The sequence below is a fragment of the Lacerta agilis genome, chromosome 4 (assembly GCF_009819535.1).
Source record: "Lacerta agilis isolate rLacAgi1 chromosome 4, rLacAgi1.pri, whole genome shotgun sequence".
Classification (NCBI taxonomy): domain Eukaryota; kingdom Metazoa; phylum Chordata; class Lepidosauria; order Squamata; family Lacertidae; genus Lacerta; species Lacerta agilis.
This window is the reverse complement of record NC_046315.1, coordinates 3603772-3629733: the sequence shown is the minus strand read 5'-3', so window position 1 is coordinate 3629733 and position 25962 is coordinate 3603772. Positions and strand designations below refer to the sequence as shown.

The window sequence follows — 25962 nt, the reverse complement described above, 5'->3', positions numbered from 1 at the left end:
CTCTTTTGTTCCCTAAAGGGGACATGCAATCCCTGCGCCATCATCTCTTCCTCCCCCACCCCCTTGCAAATGGATGCATAATAGCCCAGGGAGACTAATGGAGCCTCGGGATCCGACACAGTGGAAGGGACTCTTCTCCATTAGCTGCAGAAGCAGCCTCTGCTCTGGCGTTAATGGATGCATTTTAATCATAACAATAATAATAAAAATGAAGGGTACCTGCAATGTTCAGTGCGAGAGGAAAAAGTCGAGATGAAAAACACGTTGGGAGAGGATCTCAGCAATTAGGCGGCTCAGAAACTGCCCCTGCAGGAGCAAACATGACCCCACGGGGTGTGGGAACTGTAGCGCAGAAAGGGCTAGAATGATAGAATCCTAGAGTTGGAAGAGACCACCAGGGCCATCCAGTCCAACCCCCTGCCAAGCAGGAAACACCATCAAAGCATTCCTGACAGATGGCTGTCAAGCCTCTGCTTAAAGACCTCCAAAGAAGGAGACTCCACCACACTCCTTGGCAGCAAATTCCACTGTCCAACAGCCCTTACTGTCAGGAAGTTCTTCCTAATGTTTAGGTGGAATCTTCTTTCTTGTAGTTTGAATCCATTGCCCCATGTCCGCTTCTCTGGAGCAGCAGAAAACAACCTTTCTCCCTCTATATGACATCCTTTTATATATTTGAACATGGCTATCATATCCCCTCTTAACCTTCTCTTCTCCAGGCTAAACATACCCAGCTCCCTAAGCCGTTCCTCATAAGGCATCGTTTCCAGGCCTTTGACCATTTTGGTTGCCCTCCTCTGGACACCTTCCAGCTTGTCCGTATCCTCCTTGAACTGTGGTGCCCAGAACTGGACACAGTATTCCAGGTGAGGTCTGACCAGAGCGGAATACAGTGGTACTATTACTTCCCTTGATCTAGATGCTATACTCCTATTGATGCATCCCAGAATTGCATTGGCTTTTTTAGCTGCTGCATCACACTGTTGACTCATGTCAAGTTTGTGGTCTACCAAGACTCCTAGATCCTTTTCACATGTACTGCTCTCAAGCCAGGTGTCACCCATCCTGTATTTGTGCCTTGCATTTTTTTTGCCCAAGTGTAGTACTTTACATTTCTCCCTGTTAAAATTCATCTTGTTTGCTTTGGCCCAGTTCTCTAATCTGTTAAGGCTACTTTGCCCAAATCACTGCTCGGCCACAGGTCACTGGTTAAACCATGGAATTTGCTCCCACAAAGCAACAAACAGAACTGCAGGGTTGGAAGGAGGCTCAGAGTCATGAAAGTGAGCTCCTTGCAGAAAAAGGTGGGGTATAAATGCACAAAAATTAGAAAAAGTAAGAAATCTGTCTCCCTCCTCCCCTTCACCATCCTCAATCAGTATCTTGGTGACAGCCCTTTAGCAAAACTGTGGTCCCTGCATAGCAGCGGGTTCAACTAAATGACCTTCGGGTCCCTTCCAGCCCTACAATTCTATAAAAACCTCCATCTTGGGTGTTCAGCAACCCCAGAAAAACCCCAGTTGGTCTCTAAGGTGCACAGGCTGAGACCCTCCCTGCCTGCAGACTGTCTCGCCAGAGTGGTGCATGCTCTGGTTATCTCCCGCTTGGACTACTGCAATGCGCTCTATGTGGGGCTACCTTTGAAGGTGACCCGGAAACTGCAATTAATCCAGAATGCGGCAGCTAGACTGGTGACTGGGAGTGGCCGCCAGGACCACATAACACCGGTCCTGAGAGACCTACATTGGCTCCTAGTATGTTTCCGAGCACAATTCAAAGTGTTGGTGCTGACCTTGAAAGCCCTAAACGGCCTCGGTCCTGTATACCTGAAGGAGCGTCTCCACCCCCATCGTTCAGCCCGGACACTGAGATCCAGCGCCGAGGGCCTTCTGTCGGTTCCCTCACTGCGAGAGGCAAAGCTACAGGGAACCAGGCAGAGGGCCTTCTCGGTGGTGGTGCCCGCCCTGTGGAACGCCCTCCCATCAGAGGTCAAGGAGATAAACAACTACCTGACATTTAGAAAATACCTGAAAGCAGCCCTGTTTAGGGAAGTTTTTAATCTGTGATTATGTATTGTATTTTAATATTTGTTGGAAGCCGGCCAGAGTGGCCGGGGAGACCCAGCCAGATGAGCAGGGTATAAATAAAATAATAATAATAATAATAATAATAATAATAATAATAATAATAATAATAATAATAATTTGCCCAGATAAAATGTGAGAGACACCACAACATGGGATTCTCCAAGGGTATTTATTAACATTACAAAAAAAAAAAAGACGACGACAAGAAGAGGTGTTGCTCTTAAGGAAAGATTCTGCCCGCCGGCTTCTCCCACAGCTCCCCAGCATCAGGCAAAGAAGGCAGGGGGGTTTTCCCGGGCCTTAAGCCTCGCTGGCCTCCTCCCTTTTCCAAACATAGGCAGGTGAGAAGCACCCATCCCTGACACCTCTCTGCACACAGCGCTGCTGCTCGGTGGCTCTGGCGATGCTCCTTTGTCCCTCCTCCGCCCACCCGGGTACCAAAAAACGAGCACCCGGTCTTGGCGAGGGAGACGGGCGGAAGTTCTCGCCGCCCGCAACCGCAACAGGCCAACCCACCGGATCGAGGCGAGAGGGGTTGGCAAAGAGCCACGCGGAGAGAGGGCAGAGGAAGGCGGCCAAGAGCATCTCTCTCCTGCCAGCTCTCCGGAGCAAGAGCAGGAAGCGGAGATGCTTCTGAATACCAGTCCCCGCAAAGCAAGGGCGCTCCCGTGTTCGAATCCTGCTTGCGGTTCCCCCCCACCCCCCAGAGGCATCTGCCTGATCTGATCAGGCAGGATTTTCCTGTGTGATACTGCCAGGAAGCCCTCGGCCGGGTCCAAAATGGTCACAACCTTCTCTGCCCCCCCCGTTTCTCGATGAGAACAAAAAAGTTGGTTGGCAAAGCCCTGGAGCGCCTCCGGGGAGTGCTGAAAATCCACGCTTGTCCTTCCGTGGCCAGGGGAGGAATCTCACGGTTCCTGCGCAATCTGAAAGGAGGAAGATGCCACGGGCGAGTGGCACCCGTGGCTAAAGCTACCAGGACAGGACAGGGGGCAGGAGCGACGCCAGTTCGGTAGCGAATTTGGCACGTTGGTCAGAGGTGCAACTTCCTCCTGGAGTTCGTCTTGGTTTCACGGTGCTCCTTCTCCAGTCGGCTGATCAATGTCCCAGCCTCCTGGGGAACCGTCTCCAGGGCTGTCCTTGAAGAAACCTCCCTCCCTTCCCTATGGGAGTCCTCGGCTCAGCCTTGCAGGGAGATGGGGAGTCCCCAAAGGGCAGGTTTTGTTCCTGAGCATCCCCCCCTCCCTTCCCCACTGGACCAGCCAAGAGCTCTTCGTTTCTGGACGGCTCCTTCACCTCCTTGGACTTTGGCTAACCATCCTGCGGGCGGAAAGAGAGACACCAAATTACCGTATTTTCGCTCCATAGGGCACACCGGACCATAGGGCGCACCTCATTTTTAGAAGAGGAAACAAGGGAAAAAATATTTTTCTGGTTTTCCTCCTCTAAAAGCCCTGGTTTTTTGAGGATCAGCTAAAGGTTTTGCAGCTTTTTTGCAAAGGGAAAAGCCCTGGTTTTTTGAGGATCAGCTAAAAGTTTTGCAGCTTTTTTTGCAAAGGGAAAGGCCCTGGTTTTTTTTTGAGGATCAGCTAAAAGTTTTGCAGCTTTTTTGCAAAGGGGGAAAAAAGCAAAGAGGAAAAGTCCCTTTCTTATGGGGTTCAACTCACATTTCTGCAGCTTCTAAAGGAAAGGGAGCCTTTTCTACAGTTTCCAGTCAGATAATCTAATCAGCCAGTCCCATGTCGCTGGGGAAACAAACAACCTCCCTCTGCAGCACATTCAACAATGGAGGGCAGGGCAAGGGGGCGGGGCTGAAAGGGAGGCGGGACTCTTATCTCTCTCCCGATCTCTTGCTGATCAGCTGCTGAGCGGGGTCCTTTCAACACCCCCTTTTCTCTTTGTAAAATAAAAGGCATGATCCTCTTTTGGCCCCTGGGCAATTCAGCTCCAGGGACCACCATTCGCTCCATAAGACGCACAGATATTTCCCCTTACTTTTTAGGAGGCAAAAAGTGTGTCTTATGGAGTGAAAATACGGTAATACCCAGGAAGGACGGGCGGGTTTCTGAAGAGCACGGCTGACGGAGGCAGAGCACTGGGGAGGGATGTGCAGGGATGCGGCCGAACCTTTTGCAGTGGGGGTCCTTGGACATGGGTCCCACTGGTATATTTTAAGAGGGCCTGGGGCCAGGGTGAGAACAAGATGGAGGATGTTCAGGGGAGCGTGGTTGAGATGAGCCAACTCTGATGAGGAACAGTTGAAGGAATTGGGGATGTTTTGCCTGGAGAAGAGAAGACTGAGAAGTGATGAAACAGCTACCTTCAAATCTCTGAAGGCTCATGGAATCATAAAACTGTAGAGCTGGAAGGAACCCCAAAGGCTCATCTAGTCCAACCCCCTGCAATGCAGGAATCTCAGCTAAAGCATCTGCTTAAGAACCTCCAAGGAAGGAGAGAGAGTTCACCAAATTCTGCAAGCTTCCAAACAGCTCATACGGTCAAATACTTCTTCCTGATGTTTAGTCAGAATCTCTTTTCCTTGGAAATTGAAGCCACTGGTTCGGGTCCTGGCCTCCGGAGCAGGAGAAAACAAGCATGCTCTTCCATGTGACAGTCCTTGAGATATCTGAAGATGGCTCTCCTATCTCCTCAGTCTTCTCTTCTCCAGGCTTGTTGTTGTTGTTCAGTCGTTCAGTCGTGTCCGACTCTTCGTGACCCCATGGACCAGAGCACGCCAGGCACGCCTATCCTCCACTGCCTCTCGCAGTTTGGCCAAACTCATGCTAGTCGCTTCGAGAACACTGTCCAACCATCTCGTCCTCTGTCGTCCCCTTCTCCTTGTGCCCTCCATCTTTCCCAACATCAGGGTCTTTTCCAGGGAGTCTTCTCTTCTCATGAGGTGGCCAAAGTACTGGAGCCTCAACTTCAGGATCTGTCCTTCCAGTGAGCACTCAGGGCTGATTTCTTTAAGGATGAAACAAAATAGAAAATTCTTTCCAGTAGCACCTTAGAGACCAACTAAGTTTGTTCTTGGTATGAGCTTTCGTGTGCATGCACACTTCTTCAGATACATTGAAACAGAAGTCACTAGATCCTTAAATATAGTGAGGGAGTGGGGAGGGGTATTACTCAGAAGGGTGGTGGGAATGGGTGATCAGCTGATAGGTGTGGAAAACCTGTAGACAACTCTTAACGGCTGCAATTAGTCTTGCAGGGAAAGGCAAGGGGTGAGATGGCTAAAGATAGCTTTGTTATGTATAATGAGACAAGAATCCAATGTCTTTGTTCAGACCAGGTTTCTCCATGGTTTTAAGTTTGGTGATTAGTTGCAATTCAGCCACTTCTCTTTCCAGTCTATTTCTGAAATTTCTTTGTATTAAGACAGCTACTTTGAGATCTTTAAGGATGGATAGGTTTGATCTTCTTGCAGTCCATGGGACTCTCAAGAGTCTCCTCCAGCACCACAATTCAAAAGCATCAATTATTCGGCGATCAGTCTTCTTGATGGTCCAGCTCTCACTTCCGTACATCACGACTGGGAAAACCATAGCTTTACGTACCCAATTCCTTCAACCGTTCCTCATCAGGCTTGGTTTTCAGACCCTTGATCCTCTTGGTCGCCCTCCCCTGCCCACCTTCCAGCTTGCCAACATCCTTCTTATATTGTGGTGGCCAGAATTGGACACAAGAGGACTTCAGATGTGGTCTGACCACGGCAGCATACAGTGGGACTATGACTTCCCTTGACCTGGCCAGTGGACTTCAGTTGATGCTACCTAGAAGAGCAGTGAGAGATTTCACTTTCTTGGGTTCCATGATCACTGCAGATGGTGACAGCAGTCACGAAATTAGAAGACGCCTGCTTCTTGGGAGGAAAGCAATGACAAACCTAGACAGCATCTTAAAAAGCAGAGACATCACCTTGCCAACAAAGGTCTGTATAGTTAAAGCTATGGTTTTCCCAGTAGTGATGTACGGAAGTGAGAGCTGGACCATCAAGAAGGCTGATCGCCAAAGAATTGATGCTTTTGAATTATGGTGCTGGAGGAGACTCCTGAGAGTCCCATGGACTGCAAGAAGATCAAACCGATCCATCCTTAAAGAAATCAGCCCTGAGTGCTCACTGGAAGGGCAGATCCTGAAGTTGAGGCTCCAGTACTTTGGCCACCTCATGAGAAGAGAAGACTCCCTGGAAAAGACCCTGATGTTGGGAAAGATGGAGGGCACAAGGAGAAGGGGACGACAGAGGATGAGATGGTTGGACAGTGTTCTCGAAGCGACTGCCATGAGTTTGGCCAAACTGCGGGAGGCAGTGAAGGATAGGCGTGCCTGGCGTGCTCTGGTCCATGGGGTCACGAAGAGTCGGACACGACTGAACGACTGAACAAGAAGAAGAAGAAGAAGAGCATTAGTCACTCGCCTTTGGTACGAAACTGCTTCTAAGGCAGGATGTTGTAGCTTTCAGAAACTTTTTGGTCAAGAGGAGTAAGAAAGACCTCAGCGGTTCTTCCAACACTGGGTGTTGGCTGACCAGGTCTCTTCTCAGCAGCCCTGCGGACTGCATGGGGGAGGGGGGTAAGTTGGCATCCATGGCCCAGGGAGACAATAGTTACCTGCCACGCTCGGTGTCCGGTTTCATACATCCCGAAGGAGCTGGAGAGGAAAGCAGACAAGCTTAGAAAGGAAGAATCATAGAATCATAGAATCCTAGAGTTGGAAGAGACCCCAAGGGCCATCCAGTCCAACCCCCTGCCAAGCAGGAAACACCATCAAAGCATTCCTGACAGATGGCTGTCAAGCCTCCTCCGCTTAAAGACCTCCAAAGAAGGAGACTCCACCACACTCCTGGGCAGCAAATTCCACTGTCCAACAGCTCTCACTGTCAGGAAGTTCTTCCTAATGTTTAGGTGGAATCTTCTTTCTTGTAGTTTGAATCCATTGCCCTGTGTCCGCTTCTCTGGAGCAGCAGAAAACAACCTTTCACCCTCCTCTATATGACATCCTTTGACATATTTGAACATGGCTATCATATCCCCCCTTTACCTTCTCTTCTCCAGGCTAAACATACCCAGCTCCCTAAGCCGTTCCTCATAAGGCATCGTTTCCAGGCCTTGGACCATTTTGGTTGCCCTCCTCTGGACACCTTCCAGCTTGTCCGTATCCTTCTTGAACTGTGGTGCCCAGAACTGGACACAGTATTCCAGGTGAGGTCTGACCAGAGCGGAATACAGTGGTACTATTACCTCCCTTGATCTACAAGCCTGATCTCTCTCTCCTTCCTGTCCTCCTGCCCCTGCTCATCGCACACACAGCTGGGTCTGGCTTATTTCTTTGGTCCAGCAAGCCTAGAGGCTTGAGAGGCAGTGTGGTGTAGTGGTCAGAGTGGCAGACTAAGACCTGGGAGAAGCCGGGGTTCAAATCCCCCACTTGGCCATGGAGCTTACCAGGTGCTGAGCCACTCACCCTCAGCCGAACCTACCTTGCAGGGTAGTTGTTGTGAAGATAAGAGGAGGGGGTGGATTACTTATGCCACCTTGCATTCCTTGGAGCGAAGGTGGGGTGGAAGTGCAATAAATCAAGGTTCCCCCAACTTCGGGTCTCCAGCTGTTTTTTTGGACTACAGTTCCCATCATCCCTGCCCACTGGTTCTGCTAGCTAGGGATGATGGGAGTTGTAGTCCAAAAAACAGCGGGAGACCCAAGCTGGGGAAACCCCCGCAAGAAACGAACAAACCGATAACGGTAGCAAGGTGGAGCTTCCGTGTTCAGTGGCAGTCTATCCTGGAGACAAAGAACTGGGGCGAGGGTTGTTGTCCTCGTGCTTTGCTTGTGGGCTTCTAGAAATACGTTCTAGAGAGAGATCAAGAAAACAGCTCCCTGGGAGCTCTTTGGAGCAATTGTGTAGGCTAGGCAACAGGACAGGGAGCTCAAGGGGAGGTTGGAAGGGAGAGCGAGAAAAAGGGTCTGAGCGCGGGTGCTTAGCGGCTAGGGTGGGAAGGGGCTTGGGAGACGCGAGCTCAGGGCCTGTAGAGGGTGACTGGGTCCCTGTGCAGAATTGCAGGGTTCTGGCGCTGGAAGATACTGCCAGAGGTCATCTAATCTGACCCCCTGCTCAGGGCTGGACCCACCCATCAGGCAAGGCGAGGCAATCGCCTCTGGCGGCAGGATCCACACGGGCAGCAGATCCCAAAGAGGAGCTTTATTCCCCCACTCTTGTCCCTGATGTAGATCTTCACTCTCGCCCTGGCGGGGAGAGGGGCGCCATTTCCTGGTTCGTCTCGGGGGTCTGACAGGGATTGCCTCTTCCCAGGGACCGAAAGCTTAGGAACCGACTGAGACCGCACCGGGCCACGGGTGAGGATCTGCCGCGATGGGAGGTTCAAACTGGGACCTAGATGTTGGATTTGGGGCCTCTGTGCCGCAGGAGGGGGTTGGAATTGATGAGCTTTGAGAATGGAAGAAATATGTAGGGTTTTTTTTTATGAAAATGTGTTGATTATATTATTTTTTAAGGTAGGAATTAGAAGTCATAAGAGCAATAGCTTTATTGAGTTAAGAGAAGAAAGGATATAAGAAGTTAAGATTTGGAATGGGATGTTTTATTTGATAATAATAAGTTTTATGATAGAAGATATGTTGATATTTTATTTGAAGATTAAGAATAATGGTGAATATGATTGTTAAATTAGTTACAAAGTTACTAAAGTAAATTAGAATTGAACGCAGAAGAGAGAACGGAGGAAGTCCCCCCAAATAAGATTCAAAATAAGAGTATGATATATAGATTGGTGTGTTCCTGTGTTTTGGTAGTGTTAGAGGTTTGCATTAGTTTTTATTTGATTGTTATTTGTATTGTGTGTTGAGTTTGTTTTTATATGTACATTGTATGTTTTTTAGTTGCTGTTTTTATGTGGAAATACCAATAAATTTTCTTTTAAAAAAAGAAAGAAAAAGGAATCGATGAGCTTTGGAGGTCTCTTCCAACTCCACAATGCTGGCTTCTTAGAGCCAACAAGGATAATAATAATAATAATAATAATAATAATAATAATACCGTAATAATAATTTATTTGTACCCCGCCCATGCAGAGCCGAGAAGCCTTCCCTCGCCTGCTGCCCTCCCTCCAGGTGCCTGGGTGCCCGGCACAAGGCGGGCAACCTGCGCGCCCACTGGCAATCTCTGTGCGTTGCCCTCACCGTCAGTGGGTCGGCTGCGAAAGCCGCGACGCTGTTCCTCATCTCGTTCTCGTTGCCTCGCAGAGGGATCAGGGAGATGTTCCCCAGCCGGGAATCCTGCTGCGTCCGGGACGCCCGGACCTTGGAGGAATCCGGCGGCCAGATGTTCCCGCCGTGCTGGGGGGGCGAGAGAGGGAAGAAAAGGTCTCAAGGATCAACGCGGGGAGCACAAGTAGGGACAAGCTGGATCAGGCCAGCCGGCTACTCGCAGGCCCTCCTGCTTCACCCTCATAGAATCCTAGCGTTGTAAAGCTGGAAAGGACCCCAGAGGACATCTAGCCCAGCCCCCTGCCAAACAACCCTGCGAGGTCGGGCAGGCCGAGACCCTTCCACTCACCTGCACAGAGAGGAACGTGGCAAACCAGCCCCGCAACTCCATCTGCGTGTCACAGCAGAGATACCTGTGTGGGGAAATGATTATGACAGCGGCGCCTTGGTACTCAAACGCCTTGGTTCCCAAACTCCCAAAAACCTGGAAGTAAGTGTTCCGGTTTTCAAACGTTTTTTCGGAAGCCGGACGTCCGACGCGGCTGTCGGCTATCGTTTCCGGGGCGCCTGCACCAATCAGAAGCTGCGCCTTGGTTTTCAAACATTTCGGAAGACTTCCGGAACGGATTAAGTCTGGCGCTTTTGTTTTTGCTATTAATTTTGGGGGTTTTGTTTTGTTTTTGAGGCTTTTTCAGTTAATTTGTTTCCGTGACTGTGTGGAACAACTGATTGATTGATTGATGGATTGATTGACTGCGGAAATGGATAAAAGCCCCCCCTCCAAACATCATCAGTGGAGGGAAGGATTTTTTTATTATTATTTTTATCATCTACAATACTGTCTTATTTATTTTATAGTACAGTACATTGATTATTGCTTTCATTTTATGGATCAGTGGTCTCGTTAAGATAGTTAAATTGCTGTTACAGGTAGGTAGCCGTGTTGGTCTGCCATAGTCAAAACAAAATAAAAAAGAAACAAAATTCCTTCCAGTAGCACCTTAGAGACCAACTAAGTTTGTTCTGGGTATGAGCTTTCGTGTGCATGCACACTTCTTCAGATACACTGAAATAGAAGTCACCAGACCCTTATATATAATGAGTAATACCCCTTCTGAGTAATACCCCTCCCCACTCCCTCACTATATTTAAGGATCTGGTGACTTCCGTTTCAGTGTATCTGAAGAAGTGTGCATGCACACGAAAGCTCATACCAAGAACAAACTTAGTTGGTCTCTGAGGTGCTACTGGAAGGAATTTTTTTATTTTTTATTTTGTTTTGACTACGGCAGGCTACCTACCTGTAACTGGAACTATGGAAGGCACCACATTGAGCCGCATGAAATGGAAGCCCATCAGCCTCACTGTGTATCTGAAGAAATAAAGTATATTTTGTTTTGTTTTAGTTAAATTCCTGTTTTAGGGGTTGTTTTTAAAAGTCTGGAACGGATTAATCCGTTTCGCATGACTTTCTATGGGAAAGCGAGCCTTGGTTTTGGAACGCTTTGGTTTCGGAACGGAATTTCCGGAATGGATTAAGTTTGAGAACCAAGGTCCCACAGTATTATTATTGTTTCTATTTATTTAAACCTTGCTTTTCTCCACGTCGGGGACCCGAGGTGGCTCACAGAATAGATAAAACCATAGCCGGGGGGGGGGGGGGGACACTACAAAATGAAAAGGAGGGAACGATGTATCTGCAATTGGGCCCAGCGCCCCTTTCCCCTCCAAAAAAAGGCTCTCCGCCGACCAAACCTTTTCGAAAGCCATAAATTATTGCTGCCAATTTTTCTAAAATTTTATTGATTTACCCTTTTTTGTTAACTGCTCTGATCCGCCCCCCGCCAGGTGGTATACAGGTGAAACTTGAAAAAAAACAGAATATAGATTGGAGTAAATTTATTGATTATATAAGATCTAATTGTGGAAGTTTGAAGGCACTAGCGGGATTGGAATGACCCTATGACATTGTTGGAAGGATTAACGGGAGAAACTGCGCGATCACATTGGGCTAGAAAACCTGCTGACGTGAGGGAGGGAAGTCGAAGCTCGGCAGAGCGAGGTTTCTATTTATGCGTTTATATGCTTTTGATTTGTGTAATTCGTTTAATTGGAAAAATATAATAAAAATTATTGGAAAAAGAAAAAGAAAAATTAGAATATAGTGGAAAGGTTCTTTTCTTTCAGTAATTCAACTTAAAAGGTGAAACTAATATATGAGATAAGACTCGTGACATGCAAAGCGAGATATGTCAAGCCTTTATTTGTTATAATTGTGATATTATGGCGTACAGCTGATGAGAACCCCAAATTAACAATCTCAACTTTGGGGTTTTCATCAGCTGCGCACCATAATCATCACAATTATAACAAGCAAAGGCTTGACATATCTTGCTTTGCATGTCATGAGTCTATCTCATATATTAAACTCCAGTAAGCTAATGAAAACGATTGCTTACATAAATGGACTTTTCCACAATATTCTAATTTTTCAAGTTTCACCTGTATAAATTTTACGAAACAAATAAAAAGGAATTTTATCGGGATGGGATGGGTTTGGAAGAAACAAGCAAAAACCCACAATTGTTGTGGGTCTGACCACCCGTCGGCCGCTTACCATTGCTGCTTCTCCAGCTTCTCGTTCTCAAAGAAGACAGTGAACCCCCAGCTGGAAGAGAGGGAAGGAGGAAGAGTCAAAAGGGAGAGCAAGCCAGCAAACCCATCAGCCGCCTCCATCCCATTTTTTCATGCTGCCTCGGGGGAAATATTTCATTGGGGTTTCAGGGTTTCCCCAGGTTAAGCAAGGGGGGGGGGAGGTTACACACATTTACAGAATCATAGTTACAGGAAGGTAGCCGTGTTGGTCTGCCATAGTCGAAACAAAACAAAATAAAAAATTCCTTCCAGTAGCACCTTAGAGACCAACTACGTTTGTAATTGAAACAAACAGAAGTCACCGGACCCTTATATATAGTGAGAGGGTGGGGAGTAATGTTGACAAGCGGAGAGGAGATGGTCAAGGGTCTGGAAATATATTTGAACTGGAAATATATTTGAACTGTGGTGCCCAGAACTGGACACAGTATTCCAGGTGAGGTCTGACCAGAGCAGAATATAGTGGTACTATTACTTCCCTTGATCTAGACGCTATACTCCTCTTGATGCAGCCCAGAATTGCATTGGCTTTTTTAGCTGCTGCATCACACTGTTGACTCATGTCAAGTTGACTCCTAGATCCTTTTCACATGTACTGCTCTCAAGCCAGGTGTCACCCATCCTGTCTTTGTGCCTTTCATTTTTTTTTGGCTCAAGTGTAGTACTTTACATTTCTCCCTGTTAAAATTCATCTTGTTTGCTTTGGCCCAGTTCTCTAGTCTGTTAAGGTCGTTTTGAAGTGTGATCCTGTCCTCTGGGGTATTAGCCACCCCTCCCAATTTGGTGTTCATCTGCAAACTTGATGAGTCCTGTGGGTGGTTTTTTTTTTTCAGACCCTCAAAAGTTTCCCCTGGAAGCTTGTACCACTTAACAAAGATGTGTGTCTTGTGAAGCATCCCTGCCACCTGGCGGCGGAGGGCGGGGTGTGCATGAGCTCAAGAAGAACAGGTAAGCAGAGCCTGCAGGAGCAGGCCAGGGGCCAAACCAGCCCAGCCTCCTGTTCTCGCGGTGCAAAACCCACAAGCAGGATCCGAGCCCAAGAAGGGCTCTCCCTTCCTGTGGTTTCCGGTAACTAATGTTGAGAAGCATTGAGTATGGCCCTCGATAGCCCTCTACACCCGAGCCTCTTTTAAAGTCGTCCTAGTTGTTGGCCAGGGACACAGGTGGCGCTGTGGGTTAAACCACTGAGCTTGGATTTGGATTGGATTTGATCGGAAGGTCGGCGGTTCGAATCCCCGCAATGACGGGGTGAGCTCCCATTGCTTGGTCCCTGCTCCTGCCCACCTAGCAGTTCAAAAGCACGTCAAAGTGCAAGGAGATAAATAGGTACCGCTCCGGCGGGAAGGTAAACGGCGTTTCCGTGCGCTGCTCTGGTTCGCCAGAAGCGGCTTAGTCATGCTGGCCACATGACCCGGAAGCTGTACGCCGGCTCCTTCGGCCATTAATGCGAGATGAGTGCCACAACCCCAGAGTCGGACACGACTGCACCTAATGGTCAGGGGTCCCTTTACCTTTTACGTAGTTGTTGGCCATTGCTGCCTCCTGTGGCAGAGAGTTCCACAGTTTAACTCTGCTCTGCACGAAGAAAGGCTTTCTTTTATCGGCTCTGAATCTTCCAACTGGCAGTAAGGTTGGGGGGGGGGAGTCCATAGGCGTAGCCAGGATTTATGTTTGGGGGGCGGGCGGGGACAGAACCGAGCTATCTGCGACGCGACTGGTCAGTTTGTCAAGTATTATTTATTTATTTATTTACACACACACCCCGTGTGCCCCCCTGGCTACGGCCATGCCAGAGCTCAGACACATCTGGAGGGTTATGGGCTCAGGGACTCATGCAGAGATGCGGGAGGCACTCCTCTGAATATGGTGATGATGATATTAATATTTGCAGTTACAGGTAGGTAGCCGTGTTGGTCTGCCATAGTCAAAACAAAATTAAAAAAATTAAAAAAATCCTTCCAGTAGCACCTTAGAGACCAACTAAGTTTGTTCTTGGTATGAGCTTTCGTGTGCATGCACACTTCTTCATCGAAAGCTCATACCAAGAACAAACTTAGTTGGTCTCTAAGGTGCTACTGGAAGGATTTTTTTTATTTTTTATTTTGTTTTGATATTCTTATTCTTATTCTTATTCTTATTCTTATTATTTACCCCATGCATCCAACTAGGTTGCCGCAGTCACTCTGGGATCCTTCACGCAGAACACATAAACATAACGAAACATCGCCATGGGCTGCAGGGGGTTGGACTAGATGACCATTGGGGTCCCCTCCAACTCTAAAACTCTCTGATCCTGAAGGTTCTGAAAGCAGATCTTTTGGGGGAGAAGGTCCAGGCTGGCTTACAAAAATTCCGCATGGACAAAGAGGTGTCCTGCCAGGATGGGACTGGCACAGATGAAGAGGCAGCAGCACTTGAACTCAGAGCAGACACTCACCAGCTCGGAGGACGGACTTTCTTCTTTATTCCCAGGTAGATCTTCAGGTTCTTCACTGGCCACTCTTTCTCTGGTTTGTGGCTCTGGAGAAGAAGGAGAAGAGTGAGAGAGCAGAAAGGGAACTTAAAATTCCGTGACTCATCGGCACAAAATTGTAGAGCTGGAAGGGAACCCAAGGGTCATCTAGCCCAACCCCCTGCAATGCAGAAATCACAGGTGCCCATCCAACCTCTGCTTAAAAACCTCCAATGGAGGGTTGAACTTGGGACCTCTGTATTTAAATACCCCATAAATGTACTATTCCTTCCCTTGACCCGGACACTAGACTTCTGTTGATGCAGCCTAGAATAGAATCATAGAATCCTAGAGTTGGGAGAGACCCAAGGGCCATCCAGTCCAACCCCCTGCCAACATAGTCCCTACTCGCAAATCAATAGTAAATTATGACAAAAACTAATCCGTTCAAATACATATATTCAAACAGAGATTACAAACTCAAACAGAGATTACAAAATCAAACTCACAGGGATATGTACAACACAATAATCAGTTACAAAACTGGAAATGAGAATCTTTGAATAGAAGTCCATAGTCAGGTTTGATATGAAGATCTTAGTTTCAATCATTGAGCAGGAGTCAGAAGTCACAGAAATGCTCAAGATACATTTCGATCTTCACACACTTAGTTGTTATCTCTGAGAAACGTAGAAAATAACAGGATAAACTTATACGATTTCTTCAAACTTATACGACCCCTTAAAACTTAGCTGATGAAGGTGAAAACAGGGCCCTATCCTGGTTTCTGATCCATAACTGACCTCTGACTCCTGCTCAATGATTGAAACTAAGATCTTCGCATCAAACCTGACTATGGACTAACATGAACTTGCCTCTATTCAAAGATTCTCATTTCCAATACTGTAACGGATTATTGTGTTGTAGATAGCCCTGTGAGTTTGAGTTTGTAATCTCTGTTTGAATATGCAGGTGAAACTCGAAAAATTAGAATACCGTGGAAAAGTCCATTTATGTAAGCAATTGTTTTCATTAGCTACTGGAGTTTAATATGTGAGATAGACTCATGACATGCAAAGCGAGATATGTCAAGCCTTTGCTTGTTGTAATTGTGATGATTTTGGCGTACAGATGATGAAAACCCCAAAGTTGAAATTGTGAATTTGGGGTTCTCATCGGCTGTACGCCATAATCATCACAATTGTAACAAACAAAGGCTTGACATCTCTCGCTTTGCATGTCGTGAGTCTATCTCATATATTAGTTTCACCTTTTAAGTTGAATTACTGAAAGAAATGAACCTTTCCACGATATTCTGATTTTTCGAGTATGTATGTATTTGAATGGATTAGTTTTAGCCACATGATGCCGGCACGGCTCTCAAAACAGGCAAGCGATGGGGCTCACGCCCGGAGTGGGTTGACAAGGGGACCTCTGCACATACCCGGACTTCCTTGTAGAGGCGCAGGAAGCTGCTGTTGAGGATGAAGTATCGGTCGTGGAATCCGGTGCTGAGCCCCAAGCCCAGCACGTTCTTCTCCTCCCGGAACTTCATCATTCCATGTTTGCTGTCGCCCACCTTGCTGGCTGGGGAACAACAAAGGCATCAGGAAGATGGATGGGGTGTGTGTGTGTGTGTGTGCCAAGGGCCTGAGGACTAGCACCATGGCAGGGCTTACGGTGGCAACTGAGGAGGGAGGCGGCAATGGCTGCAGGGCAATTCCGTAGGTTGAAAGAGAAGTGGGGGGTTTGCTCAGTTGGAAGGGGCCACGAGGATCATCAAGTCCCAACCCATAGAATCCTAGAGTTGGAAGAGACCCCAAGGGCCATCCAGTCCAACCCCCTGCCAAGCAGGAAACACCATCAAAGCATTCCTGACAGATGGCTGTCAAGCCTCCGCTTCAAGACCTCCAAAGAAGGAGACTCCACCACACTCCTTGGCAGCAAATTCCACTGCCCAACAGCTCTTACTGTCAGGAAGTTCTTCCTAATGTTTAGGTGGAATCTTCTTTCTTGTAGTTTGAATCCATTGCCCCGTGCCATACAATTGGCAGCATAGGAAAAACTTTGGAGAGAGGAGCTAAAATTTACAGTGTGTTATACACTGAAAGGAAACTATGATAGATGATTTGCAGCAGAGCCTAGGGCTTGCTGATCAGAAGGTCGGCGGTTCGAATCCCCGCGACGGGGTGAGCTCCCGTTGCTCGGTCCCTGCTCCTGCCAACCCAGCAGTTCGAAAGCATGTTAAAGTGCAAATAGATAAATAGGTACCACTCTGGCGGGAAGGTAAATGCCGTTTCCGTGCGCTGCTCTGGTTTGCCAGAAGCGGCTTTGTCATGCTGGCCACATGACTCGGAAGCTGTACGCCGGCTCCCTCAGCCAGTAAAGTGAGATGAGCGCCGCAACCCCAGAGTCAGACACGACTGGACCTAATGGTCAGGGGTCCCTTTACCTTACTATTGTAACCTAGTGGATTATTGAACATTACGTCGTTCGATAAAAGTTCTTTGGTTTAAAATTATGGCGTCGTTATATTGGGTCAGATTATTCCAAGGTGGGTGATCTTTTGCTGCCATCCGTTCCGGAATTGAAATTGGTATTGAAAACCAAGGCGCAAAGAGCTGTCTGCAAGTTCAATTGAGAAAACTGAAAAACACCGAGCGGAAGCTGTCCGACTTCCGAGGCACGTTCGGAAATGGAAGCACAGTGGTGCCTCGCAAGACGAAATTAATTCGTTCCGCAAGACTTTTCGTCTCGCGGAAATCTCGTCTTGCGAGGCACCGTTTCCCATAGGAACGCATTAAAATTTAATTAATGCGTTCCTATGGGGGGGGGAGTCCGGGGGCCCCTTCCGACCGGCAGAGATCGCAGACATGCACAGTCGATCCAAGATGGACACGATGGACAACACCCCTCCCGACCGGAGAAAAAGGTAAGCCTTTACAGCTCCCTGTAATGGCGCGGCGCCGCGTTTTAAAGCTGCAGGGAGCGAACAGCAGTGCTGCTGTTCGCTCCCTGCAGCTTTAAAACGCGGCGCGGCGAGGCTCCGGTGCTTACAGTGGTACCTCGCCAGACGAATTCGTCTTGAGAAAAAGAGCCATAGACGAATTCGTCTCACGAGTCAACTAAAAACTCGCAAAACCCTTTCGTTTTGCGAGTTTTTCGTTGTGCGAGGCATTCGTCTTGCGGGGTACCACTGCATATCCGTTTTCGGCATTCGGGTTCCGAAACGGTCGCCGGCGGAGACATTCGGGAACCCGAGGTACCACCGTATACAAATTAAAAGTGGGGAATGAAATGAGATAATGGTCTTCTGATATGGGCAGTTTTGTCTCCAGCTCCTTTGCTAGTGATCGCTGGCCTGGAATTTGCTGCACCCTGGGGTTCATGTCTTCACTGTGCTCTCTGCTACAAACCCCGGGGGTCTCGCTCCTGGCCGGTGCCCAGGTCTGCCCCTTCCCTCCCTCGGGGTGGCAACGGGCTTCCTCTGCCTCCTGTTTACCTACCTAGATAGAGAAGCATGTTCTCCATCGAGAGCTGTTTCTTCACCACCAGGTAGCTGTCCTTGCCCAGGCTGTGCAAGATGGGAAGGACTTTCTCGCTGTAGTGCAGAGGCCGTTCTGCGTGTGAGAAAGAGAAAAAAGAGAGAAACAGGAGGGTAAATAAGACTCTCCAAAGAGAAAATACAGAAAGAGAGGGGGGGGGATGGCAGAAAAACATATGGATGTACAGGCATACCTCTGCGGCAGTGTTAGAAACTCAGATACAGGTAGGTATCTGTGTTGGTCTGCCATAGTCAAAACAAAATAAAATTAGAAATTCCTTCCAGTAGCACCTTAGAGACCAACTAAGTTTGTTTATGGTATGAGCTTTCGTGTGCATGCACACTTCTTCAGATACACTGAAACGGAAGTCACCAGACCCTTAAATATAGTGAGAGGGTGGGGAGGGGTATGACTCAGAAGGGTGGTGGGAATGGGTGGTCGGCTGATAGGTGTGGAAAACTCAGATATACATGTGAAACTCAAAAAATTAGAATGTCGTGGAAAAGTCCATTTATGTAAGCAATTGTTTTCATTAGCTACTGGAGTTTAATATATGAGATAGACTCATGACATGCAAACCCTGGTTCAAGGAGCCATTTGGCACCTAGCTTATACAGGTGAAACTCGAAAAATCAGAATATCGTGGAAAGGTTCATTTCTTTCAGTAATTCAACTTAAAAAGGTGAAACTAATATATGAGATAGACTCATGACCTGCAAAGCGAGATACGTCAAGCCTTTGCTTGTTATAATTGTGATGATTATGGCGTACAGCTGATGAGAACCCCAAATTAACAATTTGAACTTTGGGGTTCTCATCAGCCGTACGCCATAACCATCCCAATTATAACAAATAAAGGCTTGACATATCTCGCTTTGCAGGTCATGAGTCTATCTCATATATTAGTTTCACCTTTTTAAGTTGAATTACTGAAAGAAATGAACCTTTCCACGATATTCTGATTTTTCGAGTTTCACCTGTATAAGCTAGGTGCCAAATGGCTCCTTGAACCAGGGTTACAGTCACCAAAACAGAAAGCCTGGTGGCCATTTTTGGGGGGGTCAGATGGCACCAAAGTAGCATTTTTCAATGGGACTTTTTGGTTTTCCTGAAATGCAATCCGATTGCACAGAAAAAAGTGAACAGGATTCTACAAGATGTGGAATTAGTGTGTGAAAACAGTCCAGAAGTTTCTAATGCCTGATGTTTAAATTCTGTTGGGAGCCGCCCAGAGTGGCTGGGGAAACCTAGCCAGATGGGCGGGGTATAAAAAATAATAATTAAATAATGATGATGATAATAATAATAATAATAATAATAATAATAATAATAATAATATTGGATCCCCAGGCATGCACCTCTACATAGTGAAGAGGTCAGGTGCCATCCTGACACCCAGGCATCTTCACTTGGTCGCAAGTGGCCAATAGCCAGGTACAAATGCGTCTGGCGAATTTCGAACGCCGTACTGTGGGTTCGGTTCCAGACCACTGCAAGTGTGGGGATTCTTTGCTGACCCCTCCCGTGTGCAGGATGAAGTTGGCCTCACACGGGGCGCCAGTTACGGGGATAGGCAGCCTGCGGACGTGACGGCTGAATGTGGGAGTCTGTTTCTAAAACATGCCCTGCTTAACTTTAGATGACACCTCCAAAATGAACCAGTCCATGGGGAAGGGATTTAGCTCAGCAGTAGAGCAGGGTTGATCCCTGTGGGGATTCTTTGCTGACCCCTCCCGTGTGCGGGACGAAGTTGGCCTCACACGGGGCGCCAGTTACGGGGATAGGCAGCCTGCGGACGGGACGGCCGGTAATTCCGGAGCCTGCTCCCACCGCGCCGTGGACGAAGAGAACCGCTGGCTGCAATCTGAGGGTTTCGAGTTCTGTGAGTTCGTGAAGAGTGCCTTGTAGATGGTTGCGAGCGTCTGTCTGGTCCAAAACTCCGAAGAGGAAAATAAGGCTCAAAGTGGCCAAAACTGAACGGCCAAATAAAAGACTTTAAAAGTAGAAATGAAAATAGAACTACGGAGACTGCAGTCTGGAGGGAAACGGCTTTGGCTGCCCTGCGTGGATGGTTTCGCTTTGCCTAGGCTTGCCACGCAACGTTCTTCTCACTGGGCTTTTCCGCGCATTCTCCACACCACAAACAGGGAGCGGCAGCTTTTTATTGAGTGAACAACCAACGTCATAATCGATACATAAACCAATCACAACTCTGTTACTGCCCTAAATTGGGCGGGAAGCAGATTAACTGACCGTTGACTACTTTAAAGTTTGGAGCCACTAAAACCCCGTGGAGGGATCCCAGCAGTAAATCGCCTGCCGGATCCTGTTATTACCTTTCCTTCCAGGTGGAAGGATACAGTAAAATCAAGCATAATTAAACACAAATAAACACAAATGACCACAGGTGCGAGCACACCTGAAAAGTATATTCCCACATGCAAGTAAGGAAATATCGGAATAAAGCGAGCCACAAAAATTTTTATTTTAATTTTTTGCTTTCCCAGTGCATATAAAAAGTTACGTTTACACTGTACTGTATTCGATTAAGCCAGGCTCGTTTGGCTGCAGGGGAGGAAAATGTCAGCCCCAGCCCTAGCCAGCTCCACTCCCCTGGCCAGAAGAGGGCTGGCGGGGTGGGGTGGGGGCTTCCTTCCCCAGGATGCGGGAGGGCTCCCTGCAGCTGCCCCCACTTCTGCCGAAAGAGCAATATCTGAGAGGCGCAATGAAGCGAGGTTTCCTCGTATACACCGACAATGTATACGCAGGAAAAAGAAAGGGGCTGAACCCCCATGGAACATCGGGGTGTTGCAAAAAGGAGCCAGGTTGTCTTTCTATGAGGGGAGAGACTCCATCAGGCAAGGTCTCCTTCCACCTGCCTTGCCCCACCCTCCAGTCTGTGTTTCTCAATGTTTACCGTATTTTTCGCTCCATAGGGCGCACCGGACCATAGGGTGCACCTCGTTTTTAAAGGAGGAAACCCAGAATTTTTTTCTGGTTTTCCTCCTCTAAAACCCCTGCTTTTTTAAGGATCAGCTAAAAGTTTAGCAACTTTTTTTTTGCAAAGGGAAAACCCTGTTTTTTTGAGGATCAGCTAAAAGTTTTGCAGCTTTTTTTGCAAAGGGGGAAAAGCAAAGAGGAAAAGCCCCCGTTTTTATGGGGTTCAACTCACATTTCTGCAGCTTCTAAAGGAAAGGGAGCCTTTTCTACAGTTTCCAGACAGATAATCTAATCAGCCAGGCACATGTCGCTGGGGAAACAAACAACCTCCCTCTGCAGCACATTCAACAATGGAGGCCTGGGCAAGAGGGCGGGGCTGAAAGGGAGCCGGGGACTCTTATCTCTCTCCCGATCTCTTGCTGATCAGCTGCTGAGCGGGGTCCTTTCAACACCCCCTTTTCTCTTTGTAACATAAAAAGCACGATCTGCTTTTGGCCCCTGGGCAATTCAGCTCCAGGGACCACCATTCGCTCCATAAGACGCACAGACAGTTGGGGGTCGTCTTATATGCCCGGTCGTCTTATACACCGGAAAATACAGTATTTCATATTACTCTAATAATCGTTGAATGTTACTTTTTGATGGCACGAAAGGCACACATACCGTTGCGCAAGAAGAAGAAGCAAGAAGTTTGAAACAACTCTGCTAAAGCGCTGGAGAAGCAGGAGAACGCAAAAGGAAGCGTAGCTGGACACCACTCCAAGTGCTAAACTGGTTTTGAGGCTTTTCCAGTTAAAACCAAAATCACCAACAGACTCCTACCTGCCTCCTCTCGCTCGTTGACTTCGAAGCAGCTCCAGAACTCTTTCTCCCTCATGACGATTTTCCGCCGGTCCAAGATTTCGAAGGTCAGCTCTTCCGCAGTCATGGTGGCCGGGATCTGGAGGAGGAGAGGGTGGGGTGGGGTGAATAAAGGACCTTCCAGAGACAACGACCCCCCCCCGTCAGCGTTTCAAAGAAGAAGGCGGCATCCTATTGCTATGGGTCATCACAACCACTAGCTTTAATAGCCATTGGAAAGGCATCCTGGGAGATCAGGATCCGAATTCCTCACTTGGCTATGAAGCTCAGCGGGCTAGTCGATGCCTGTCAGCCTTACCCACCTAGAAGGGTTGTTGTGAGGGTTGAATGAGGAAGGTGGAGAACCATGTTGTATGCTCCTTGGGTAAAAAGGCGGGATATATGAATATAATACACAAAAAGTTTTTAAAATAAGTGTGCTTTACCTGCACTCCAGAAATGGAAATAGGAGAGCAGGGCCAAGGAGGCTGCTTAATTAATAGATATGATTAATGCCGTATTTGTGAAGTTCTATTGTGTTTGATTACGATATTGCAATTTATTGTTTGCAAGCCGCTTTGAGATTCATTGGAATGAACAGCGGCAAAGAAATACAATATATCAGGGATGGCGGACGAAACATTGGGAATGTACTGAAAAGGCTGAACTCTGAATTCAAGACCGAGAGAACGGAGTTTTTAAAGAAAGAATGGGGGGAATTGCAGAATATATGAAGAATTAATGGAAACATCTCAAAACACTAGCAGGATTAAAGATAAGAGGGTGAAAGTAAAAGGGCAAAGGGGTATTTTGGATATGCAGCTGAACAGGGGAGACTATAATTAAGCACAGAAGGAGGGGAAGGAAAGTCAATGACAATGAGATGATTTAAATTACCGTATTTTTCGCTCCATAAGACGCACTTTTTTCCTCCTAAAAAGTAAGGGGAAATATCTGTGCGTCTTATGGAGCGAATGGTGGTCCCTGGAGATGAATTGCCCAGGGGCCAAAAGAGGATCATGCTTTTTATTTTACAAAGAGAAAAGGGGGTGTTGAAAGGACCCCGCTCAGCAGCTGATCAGCAAGAGATCGGGAGAGAGATAAGAGTCCCCGGCTCCCTTTCAGCCCCGCCCTCCATTGTTGAATGTGCTGCAGAGGGAGGTTGTTTAGATTATCTGTCTCGAAACTGTAGAAAAGGCTCCCTTTCCTTTAGAAGCTGCAGAAATGTGAGTTGAACCCCATAAAAAGGGAGCTTTTCCTCTTTGCTTTTCCCCCTTTGGAAAAGGAGCTTTGCTTTCCCCCCTTTGCAAAAAAAGCTGCAAAACTTTTAGCTGATCCTCAAAAAAACCAGGGCTTTTAGAGGAAGAAAACCAGAAAAATATTGTTTTTCTTGTTTCCTCCTCTAAAAACTAGGTGTGCCCTATGGTCCGGTGCACCCTACCTATGGAGCGAAAAATACGGTATGTAATGCGTTTCTGTGTTGCAAAACTGAAAATTATAAATAAAATTGTTTTTTTTAAAAAGAAATACAATGAATCAAAACTAAGCAAACCCCTCCCCACACCCCATAAACACAGGGCCACTCTTTTGTATACTGTGATACAAATGTGGTTAGGGTTGCCAAACACCCCAGATTTCCTGGACATATCTGAAAGACTGCAGTCGGCAGAGGCGCCCGGGCAGAAATAGAGAAAATGTCCGGGAAAATCCGGACACCTTGCAGCCCATGTGCCGTTTTTGCCGATTTCCCATAAAGATAGCTCAACGGCGGCTCCACAACTTTGCCAAAAAAAGAGCTCCACAACTTTTCTGTCCATATTTCACTGTTCTGTGAAATACAGTGGTACCTCTGGCCGCGAACGGGATCCGTTCCAGAGGCCCATTCCCAACATGAAGTGCCGAGTCTGCGCATGTGCGCGGTGCGATCCAGCGCTTCTGCGCATGCGCAAAGTGCGATTTAGCGCTTCTACACACGCGCCAAAACTCGGAAGTAACCCATTCCGGTACTTCCAGGTTCGGTGCGTTCGTAACCTGTGGCGAACGCAACCAGAGGTAGGACTGTATTTCTGTTGATATTTTCTGTCCATATTTTACTGTTTGAAATACAGCAGCCCTAAGTTCCCCAAGCAATGACAAACCTAGACAGCATCTTAAAAAGCAGAGACATCACCTTGCCGACAAAGGTCCGTATAGTTAAAGCTATGGTTTTCCCAGTAGTAATGTATGGAAGTGAGAGCTGGACCATCAAGAAGGCTGATCGCCGAAGAATTGATGCTTTTGAATTGTGGTGCTGGAGGAGACTCTTGAGAGTCCCATGGAATGCAAGAAGATCAAACCTATCCATTCTCAAGGAAATCAGCCCTGAGTGCTCACTAGAAGGACAGATCCTGAAGCTGAGGCTCCAATACTTTGGCCACCTCATGAGAAGAGAAGACTCCCTGGAAAAGACCCTGATGTTGGGAAAGATGGAGGGCACAAGGAGAAGGGAACGACAGAGGATGAGATGGTGGGACAGTGTTCTCAAAGCTACTAACATGAGTTTGGCCAAACTGCGAGAGGCAGTGAAGGATAGGCGTGCCTGGCGTGCTCTGGTCCATGGGGTCACGAAGAGTCGGACACGACTGAACGACTGAACAACAACAACAAGTTCCCCAACCCTTGTGAGTGCAAATGGTTTCTCTCTCGTTTCTCCATCCTTGCCAACGCACAGCCAACGTCCCACCACTGCGCTCCCTCCACCCACGGCTTGCCAAGAGAGGCGGTTTCTCTCCCACCAGAGAATCAACCGCCAAGTGGGCTGCCTCGTCCCCGCGCGACCGAACCCTTCCCGGATCTCGTCTCCGGCCCTCCCTCCACGCACCTTGATGTGCTGCTCTGCTTCCGTCCTCTTCTCCTCCAGGTACACCGTGCAGATGAAGTCTCCGGCTTGCTGGGTGGAGGAAGAAGCGGGGTGAAAAAGGCAACAGGTCCCGCAAAAAGAACTTTAAAGAAGATTCAAGGGGGAAATTTGCTCTCCCAGTGAGAGAGGCAGGGGCGTACCCAGGATCAAAACTGGGGCGGGGGGGGGCAAGCCATGGTCGTTCAGGTTGTGACATTTCAGCACGGAAAGGCGAATGAAACCAAAATTTTAGAAAAATTATATATAATTATAGCAGTGCTTTATTACGGTAGTTATTACAATTATTTGCTTTTTAAATTTTTATTCTGGTTACACGTCTTATACCAGGGGTGAAAAACTCAAGTTTCCCAGGATCCTCAGCCCTCGCAAAGGAACTACTCACCATGCAAGGGAACTCAGTTTCCAAAGCTCCCTTGCAATGATCAGCCGGTGCAACACACACACACACACACAGAGTGTCGGCGAAAGAGCTCAATTGTTATTGAGATTTTGGGAGGGAGAGAAAGACCAGTAGTTGAGCTTTTTTAGGAGAGCTTTTTTTCCTTTTAGGCTGCCGATAACCATTTAATTTTATTTATTTTTTTGCTTCTGGGGAGGGCAGCTGCCCCCCCTGGGTACGCCCATGGAGAGAGGGAGTGCATGATGTTTATTGGGAGGAAAAGCCAAGGGGAAACAGGATTGTTAAATGTTGGGGAAAAGATAATTTAGGGGGCAGGCAGTGTCCAGGAATAAGAGAATTTGGTGGAGGGGAATAATGGGGTGGGAAGAATAAAGTGGGGCTGTTAAGAGAGGAGAGAGTGGGAGTGGGGTGAGAAGCTACAAGAGACATTATTTTAGGATTGTGTAACAGGAATTGAAATTGGAATGTCCTACGGAACTTGCTGTATCGTTTGGGACAACCCGGGTCCAGGGAAAGGTGGGTAGAAGCGGAGGAGATTTTGGTTTTAAAATGTCATGTATTGATAAAGGATATGTCTTTGGAAATTAATTTTTGGCTAAGGGGTTAAAAAATGATAAATGTGGAAGAAAATAAGAATTTAGGGATATGATATAAGGTGTAATATGAAAATTGCACATACACTTCCACATATTTCCATTCCGCTTTTGTTTTCTGCTTTTGTTTTGAAAACGGAACTAATGATTTGCTTAGATTAAGTAACGCACGTGGGAGATTTAAAGTATATAAAATTTTGTTTTTCGTTGTTATTTTTTGTTTCGTTTGTAAGAATGAGAGTAATTAAATTATTAGTTAAGAGTAATGAAACGAGTATTATACTAAGAAAACCGTTGTAGAAGCAATATGAAGTCGTATTTTAAATTT

The 25962-nt window shown here is 47.3% G+C and overlaps 1 protein-coding gene across 1 annotated transcript in view; it reads right to left on the bottom strand.

The window, feature by feature from the left end:
* Positions 1–3159: 3159 nt before the first annotated feature.
* Positions 3160–25962, bottom strand: part of ARAP1 (ArfGAP with RhoGAP domain, ankyrin repeat and PH domain 1) — a 110987-nt gene continuing 88184 nt past the window's right edge. Inside the window, exons 24-33 of the mRNA XM_033145915.1 lie at positions 24603–24671; positions 21725–21842; positions 17924–18037; positions 15862–16004; positions 14403–14485; positions 11928–11978; positions 9660–9723; positions 9284–9439; positions 6701–6740; positions 3160–3407 (exon numbers count right to left, since the gene is read on the bottom strand). Of these exons, the coding sequence (XP_033001806.1) occupies positions 6723–6740; positions 9284–9439; positions 9660–9723; positions 11928–11978; positions 14403–14485; positions 15862–16004; positions 17924–18037; positions 21725–21842; positions 24603–24671 (816 nt within the window). The 3' untranslated portion in view covers positions 3160–3407; positions 6701–6722. The remainder of the gene's footprint in view (positions 3408–6700; positions 6741–9283; positions 9440–9659; positions 9724–11927; positions 11979–14402; positions 14486–15861; positions 16005–17923; positions 18038–21724; positions 21843–24602; positions 24672–25962) is intronic.